The following is a 7,848-nucleotide window of genomic DNA, read 5'->3' as shown; positions in this document are numbered from 1 at the left end:
CTAAACCAAAATTCTCCTAGCTAGAAACATTAACTTATATATTTGAATTGAATCAATTATTTATTCCTTTGCCCACAACCATAAGAAATCTAAATACACCATTAACTTGAAGAGAGAAAAGTAAAAGATGAAAAAGCCAATAATATATTAATGTATACCAAATACATTGGTAGTTGGTGGATTAGAAGACCAATTGACACCCAACCGACACTTTATCTATCTAGTACACGAAAAGAAGATTAACTTAACAAGATTAAGTCAAACCATAGGATTTGGAAAATTTATGTGAAGCACTCACGCTGTTGACTCTAGAACATCTAAACTTACCTTGAATTAATACTTAAAATCACCTAGTACCATCACTAACCCAAAAAAGTGATGTTTGATATATAAAGAGTAGAGGAGGCCATGAAATCCATACAGCAAAGAATTAAAGAAATTGAACTGTAGAATGGCATTGATGTTGGAGCAGTATCTACTATTTATTTCACACAAGTTATTTTACATAGTTTTACACGCGAAAAAACAATTGAAATCGTGACTTTTTATATGTTGAAAACTATGTAAAATAACGTGTGTGCAACAAGTTTAACCCTCGAAGTTGCCCAATTTGATTGGTTTCTAGTATGTACTTGTAGTTGTGGTTAAAGAATGGTTCCTCCATTAGATATTAATATTAAGTTGATAAATGAATGACTTACTAATTCTTAACTACAATGAAGGAGCAAAATCGACACATATAGACCTGTTCACTGACTCCCCTCAGTAAATACACATGTTCCAGTCCTCACCCCTTACCCCACCAAGAATACAGAGTACTAGAAGGTCAAGATAACCTCAAATATGATGAAAGGTGTTCATTACCTTGTGACTGTGGCCCTGTTGGCTTTGGCATCCACCCTTGCTTTTGCGGGTGACCCTAGTCCTCTGCAAGATTTCTGTGTTGCAATTAACAATACCAATTCTGCTGGTATATAATTTTAGACTCTTATTACTACTACTAGTATTATATATTATATTCTTAATTTTGAACTCATTTCAAACCTCTAATTTTGTTTTTGTGTTAAAAATTTAAATATTAACAAAGTTCAGTTCGAAGGTGATATTATCTACATGGGTTTTTTGTTTGTTTTTATCATGAAATATAGTCAACCATTTTTATAGTAGTGTCTTACTTACTCAAGATAGTAACAAACTTTTCTTTGTGTAGTATTTGTGAATGGAAAGTTCTACAAGGACCCAATGCTTACAACAGCAAATGATTTTTTCATCTCCGGGCTAGATATTCCTGGAAACACTAAAAATCAACTAGGATTGAGTGTCAATCTTGTGAACGTGGATAAACTTGCAGGCCTCAACACTCTAGGTATTTCCTTGGCTCGCATTGACTTTGCACTGCATGGCTTAAGTCCTCTACACACTCATCCTCGTGGCACCGAGCTTCTGATAGTCTTAAAGGGTACTCTCCTTGTGGGCTTTGTGACATCCGACCCTAACAACCACCTCTTCACCAAAACTTTAAATCAAGGAGATGTCTTTGTGCTCCCAGTTGGTCTCATTCACTTCCAGCTCAACATAAGAGAGACCAATGTTGTTGCCTTTTCTAGTCTCAGTAGCCAAAATCCTAGGGTCATCACAATGGCAAATGCAATCTTTGGATCTAATCCTCCCATTAATCCTGATGTTCTCATCAAGGCCTTCCAAGTGGACAAGAATGTGGTTGATTATCTTCAGAAAATATTCCATGGATAATAATGATGAAGCTAGCATTAGATAGCTAGAATAAATTTTTTATGTTTCCCTTGTTGTAGTGTTATGGTTATAATTATTATGAAATAAAATGATTGCTGATAACTCATTTTGTGTCGTACCGTAATTACAAGGTGGAACAAGTGCATGACTGAATCTTAATTACACACCTTGAATCCTGTTATTTGCTCAATATACTACTTTGAACAAGAGAATGTTGTGATAATAATAGAGGTGGAGCAACCGCATGTCTCCATCTTAGTTACAAGACTAAATTGAATTTTGGACAAAATTAAAGAGTGAAATCTATAATTTACCTTCTTCTTTTTTTTTTTTTTTTTCTTTCTTTCTTTTTTGACTTTAGAGTGTGCATGAATATGGTGTTTCGTTTAGGAGAAAATGCAAGAAAAGAAAGGAAAAAAATTCAGGTTTTTGTTCTTTCTGTATATTTTTATTTTATATTTTAATGTTACTTGAGTTGTATATATTATGAAGTATTGATGGTATTTGTAGATAGAGTATGGTTGCTGAGCAAAAAGAGAAAAAGCAGAAAAAGTTTAAAATTGTGTAATAACAAGTTCCACTTTATTTAGTTTGGGATATTTTTTTGCCTTCTGAGAAACAGAAATAGCAACTTGTTATATATTTCATTTATAGCAATCAATTATTAGTTACAATATTATAGAGACAGCGTTCAATTTTCTAAGGCAATTATCTGCATTCATATTGGTAAAATTATTAGGAGGTTTAAGAAGAACGGCTTCACTTTGAAAGGCAATACCTCTTTGAAGTTTTCATCATATTCTCAAAATTCATTAACGAAAGTAACGACTGGTCGTTGGTGGAATTCAAATTTCAAAGTCAAAGTCATTGGAGTTGGTTGGGCAGAGAAATCGAAAGCTGTCGTAGCTCTACCGGCGGCAGACGTGGAGGTAATTAGTTAGAAGCCACATCTGGTGGAGAGATTTCAGTTCGATGTGTGATTAATCTACATATCTATATATATAATAATAGGTGAAATTGAGAGAAACTCAAAATAGAATTCCAAATTAGAGTTCCAATTTTGCGCCATGTGTCCTAAATTATTATTCTTAAAGAGTTTTATTTCTTAATTTTAGAATCAAATGTGAGACCACATCATAAATATTCATCCAAGTGAGTTACTAAATACAAAACCCAAAGAGTCTAAAATAAATAAATCATAAAAAAAAGTGCTTCACAATAATAATAAAAAAATGGACAATTTACATTTTATACCTAATATGTAACACCCCGACCCAACTTTATAGTTAAAATATGTGTTTGAGTGGTTAAGTATTATTATTATTTTAAGCTACTTTCTTTCTATAATTAATAGAAGAGTATTCAATAAACATATTATTTTATAATGTCATTGAATAAGAATTATAAAGATTATAAATAATTGAATGGCTAATTGTGTTATAAATAAATATATACTAAGTATGTACAAAACTATATTAAGTGGTTTAAGTTTTTAGATGCATAGTTGGTGGTGTTTTAATTAAGTATGATGCATGAGATGTTATAGTTGTAATTCCACTTACACATGCAACCAATGGCAATTCAACATATGTAAGGCCAAAGCACCATGCATGTTGACACATGTTATCCACTTAAACCCCAAAGACCAAGACTTAGCCGGCCATGCAATAACCAAGTTCCACCTCATTTCTTCTTTGACTTTCTCAAGACAACTAGAACATCCAAGAAACTCTCTTGCTCTCATTTCCCACTAGTCCACACAAATCAAAATTTCTCACCTCACTTTGCTCTCTTTTCTCTTAAGGAAAGAGCTAGAAGCTCTCTTGAGTCCCTTTTGTCAAACCCATGGGTCCACACATTAAAAGAAAGATAAGGCTCTATTTCTTCTTCACACCCTCTCAAAGAAACTAGAAAACTCAAAGACTCTCTCAAGCTCTTTGCCTCTCATACTTTCAGGTTCAGCCACTAGGAAAGGGAAATCCTTTCATGCAAGAGTGATTCTACTTCTATTTCCCCTCAAGAACTAGAAACTTGGTAAGGGTTTTAGCTACTCTCATCTTAGAATCCATGATTTTTTCATGGAATTTTTAGTAATGGTATTTGTGTTTTGTGAAATTAGGAAATTGTGAACTTGTAAGTCTCTCTCTCTCTCTCTCTCTCTCTCTCTCTCTATATATATATATATATGCTGTTTTAAGAAGCTTTGAAACTGTGTTGGTGATTTGTTGAAGGTATATTAGGGTTTTTACTAATTAATGATTGTATATGATTAAGGAAGTAAGAAAAAAGTTAGGATGAGTACTTTTGATGTTACTGCTGTGATATTTGTTGTATTTAATTTTGCTCTAAATGGTTAAATGACTGTATATAAGTGTTTTCTAACATGTCTAATGAGTGTATAAAAATCCCCATATGAAATTACAATCGTTTGATAATTGTTTGTAAATTTACAAGAAAATGTTGCAAAGTTGTCACTGTGACAGATTCTGTGTTTATGCATGATAAATTATGTATTAAATTTTATACAGTGAATTAGGATTCTAGGAGTAGTTCTTACGAATTCTAAGACACATATGGTTGTATTTGAAGTGGTCTCACAACATTTGGATTAATATAAAAATAATGATTTAATTTCTAAGTTGCATTACATTCTGTTAGGACATATTCGAGCACGTTGTCTTGTATGATTTTTAGTAAATCATGGTTTCATGATTTGACTCCAAAATTGATATATTATTTACTAGACATCCATAGGAGTGGCTCTGTAAAATTTCATGACGTTTGGATGTGCATGGACAGCCCATTTGTATTTTACAAATGAGGTATATTCTACTGAAATGAGCAGTAAACAGTAATTGTTAACTCTGACTTTGAGGATTTAATTCTAAAGTTAGGGTGAATGTTTTGAGCTATAATTTAATCTATCTATCTTTTGATATGTCTGGATCATAGATAGATTTTGTATAACTTGGTTCAAGGTATAGTACTCTAAAGGAGGGGTTCTAAACCATTCAATTGTTGTTTTTATGAAGCTGCTTTGTTCATCTGGTATGTTGCCTTTTGTAAGTTTATGCATGCACCTAGGGTTGTCCACGGGTCGAGCCGGGTTGGTTTTGGACCTAACCCGGACTCAACCCAACGGCGTTGGGTGGAGAGGCGGAGGAACCCAAAACCGACCGTCGGAAAAATCGGTCGAATCGATTTCGGGTGAGGGTGAGCATCGGTCGGGTCGGGTCGATTGCCAAAATAAAAAACGACATCGAAATCTGGAAAAAAAAAAAAAAAAAAAAAAAAAAAAAAAAAAAAAAGCATCACCGGAATCTGAAAAATATCACCGGAAACTGGAAAAACCCACCGAAATTTCGCTGAAATCTGCATTTTTTGCTAAAAATTGCTTGGATTTTTCCAGATCTAGCTAAATCCTACCAGATCTAGCTAGATCTAGTTGAGATATTGCCAGATCTGGTCGAGATCTCGCCAGATCTGGCTTGTTTTTGAAGGATTTGGCCGGATTTTTTTACAGCTCCGGTTAGGTTCAGGTTGCCGGCGTCGGTTTTTGAGAATAGAAACCCGCTACCAACCGACTGGACCTTCAATTTGGGCCGGAATCGAGTCAGCGTCGGGTAGTTTGACCGAGTTGACGGGCTCCGGTTGGGTCTGGACAGCCCTACATGCACCATTGCTTCCAATTTCAAACACATTTTGAATTGATTTTAAAGCTGCTTGACATGATATGAATATGAACATTAAAATAATGGTTTCTCTATGATTTGGTACATCATGTTGTTTGATTAATGTATCTTATGTTTGGGGAACCTCGTTGAGGTGGGATTATGATTTCCTTGGTTCTAAGATATAGGTTTTGAGATGAATGTGTAAGTTTATGATAAGGAATAATTGATAGTAATAAGTTTTGATATTTGGTTTAGGTGTTACCAGTATCCAAGCCTAAGCTCTTTCAACTGTAGGCCTTCGGTTCCTTTGCTTTCAGGTAAGGGATAAATTATATGAGCATTTGGTAAGTCATGAGGTTATTTTAAAATATATTATGCATTAAAAGGTTTTTGATTAGAGATATGACATATAATCATGTTTCAGACAAAGGTATGTTCATGAGTTTTCGAAACCTTATGTATATGATTCAAGCATATTGATGCTATTATTAATTCCACGAACATGATGTTTAAAGAAAACAATGGAAATGCTTTTATTATGAAATGTTATGCAAACTATGAATTTCAATATAATGTATAAGTATGAAATGTTTTCGGATTATGTCCTCTGATGATCTGAACTCTGCCAGTAGGGGTTTAATTACTAGCTTTTTATGGAAAATGTTATCTGATTGGCCATTAAAAGTGGGACTGGTTCTACTATACCCTCCCTTGTTGGTTACGTCCAACTTGTGGAGGATGCCAATCTACCCCCATGGTTGAAGATATGTATTATGATGTGATCCTGGGAATACCTGGCATTGTGGGGAATGCTGGATGCCTAGCACAGTGGTGCTAGAAGCCTTCCAAATAAGTACAAACTTATCAGATATGGACTAACCAATATATTATGAACAGCTATATTATTTTATTGATCATGAGAGAATGATGTTGTTTAAATGTATTATGAAAGGTTAAAAACTCTCATGAAAAGAAGTTTCTAATGAAAAGAAAAAATGTTCTTTAAAGATAAAAGTTTCTGAAGTTCTGTTGTACTTTAAAGATAAAGAATCTGATGAAAAGATTTTAGTGTTCTATAAAGATAAAGCTTCTGATGAAAGTACAATTTTATGTTAAAAAGTTATCAGATATCTATTCTTTATGAAATGTTAAGTTTTATGACTATAAAAGTTATAATATTTTACGAGAAGAAGTTTATGAAGAAAATTTTTGTTATTCTTTAAGATGTTTTCAGTTTAAGACAAAGTTACCAATTATCTGATTTAAGTTAAAATGATTATGTTGTAATGAGAATATATATACATATATGTATGTATGTATGTGTGATTTTAAATAATCAATATTATATTTGATGACTTTGTAAGAAATGAGAGAAGTTCAATCCGAAAGGTTTTGGTAAAATTATTCTGATAAGAAAAAGGAGAACAATTATTTACCTATGAAAGCATATAAGTTATTATTATGAATAGTATAAAATACTATGCATGAAAAGATGTTCTCCTATCTGAATATTCATAGAAAGAAATGATTTGATTTACATGCATTCTTATTAAATTCTTATGTATCTTACCCTTACTAAGCTGTGTAGCTCATCCCTTCCACTCTTTCAGTCAACAGGTTTTATTTTGGAGCAGAGGGAGCCTTAGTCGAGTTTTGGAATGAGCTAATTTTAGTTTTAAAAGTATAGATCCCAAATTAGCAATTTGATGTTTAGTTTTGTAGTATTGTGTATTTTAGGATCTAATGAAAGTTGTATACCTTAAAGTATTAAGAGATGTATTATGTGAAATTTAGAATTTGAGTAATTGGCGGATTATGTTATTCTTTGAATACAGTATAGATGCTCTGAATGTCAAGTAAAAAGTTATATCATTTAAGTAAAGAAACAAGAATGGAAAGTAAGAAAGAGAGATACTTTTGTAAAGTTAAGTTAGTTCTTGTTAATATCAGGTTTAAGCTTGATATTAGCATGCTGGTCATGGTCACAAATCCGGGTATCGGGTTTCGGACGTGACATAATAATATCCTTACAAATTTTTTTAAAGAGTTAACCAAATATAAAAATGACTATCAATAGTATTTAAATTATATATATAGGAATTATATTATGCATCTTATTGTATATCTTTAAATGTATCCATGCATATGCATGGGGTTACAAGCTATTTAAATTAAAATACATGACATCTTCTTCTTGGATGAGAGGACTACTAAACAATGCTAATGTGGTCCTTTATAAACGTTGAATAATTTTTTTGTAAAAGAAACAGTTGTACAAAATTTTTAAGTCTATTGCCATTATTGGGATTAAATATATTTTCTTTCTCCTAAGTTTTGAGTTTTTTTCCCCCCTAATCATATGTGTTTTTGACAATTTTTTTCCTATGGTGTTATAAGAAAATTCCTTTACGATAGCTTATAT

At 32.5% G+C, this 7,848-nt stretch overlaps 1 protein-coding gene and 1 long non-coding RNA gene across 2 annotated transcripts; both read left to right on the top strand.

Annotated features, from left to right (window-relative positions):
- The first annotated feature begins 777 nt into the window (after nucleotides 1–777).
- Nucleotides 778–1,856, top strand: LOC126706892 (germin-like protein subfamily 1 member 11). The gene is made up of 2 exons (XM_050406471.1): nucleotides 778–970; nucleotides 1,211–1,856. The coding sequence occupies exons 1-2, from the start codon at nucleotides 844–846 to the stop codon at nucleotides 1,750–1,752; spliced, it is 669 nt and encodes a 222-aa protein (XP_050262428.1). The 5' UTR covers nucleotides 778–843; the 3' UTR covers nucleotides 1,753–1,856.
- Nucleotides 1,857–3,516: 1,660 nt separating this feature from the next.
- LOC126714133 (uncharacterized) lies at nucleotides 3,517–7,260 on the top strand. The gene is made up of 3 exons (XR_007651545.1): nucleotides 3,517–3,786; nucleotides 5,682–5,743; nucleotides 7,037–7,260. It is a non-coding gene; the product is annotated as an uncharacterized LOC126714133 (long non-coding RNA).
- The last annotated feature ends 588 nt before the right edge of the window (nucleotides 7,261–7,848 follow it).

The sequence above is a fragment of the Quercus robur genome, chromosome 2, assembly GCF_932294415.1.
Source record: "Quercus robur chromosome 2, dhQueRobu3.1, whole genome shotgun sequence".
Classification (NCBI taxonomy): domain Eukaryota; kingdom Viridiplantae; phylum Streptophyta; class Magnoliopsida; order Fagales; family Fagaceae; genus Quercus; species Quercus robur.
Note: the sequence above shows the minus strand (reverse complement) of the source record. Positions and strands in the feature narration are given on the sequence as shown.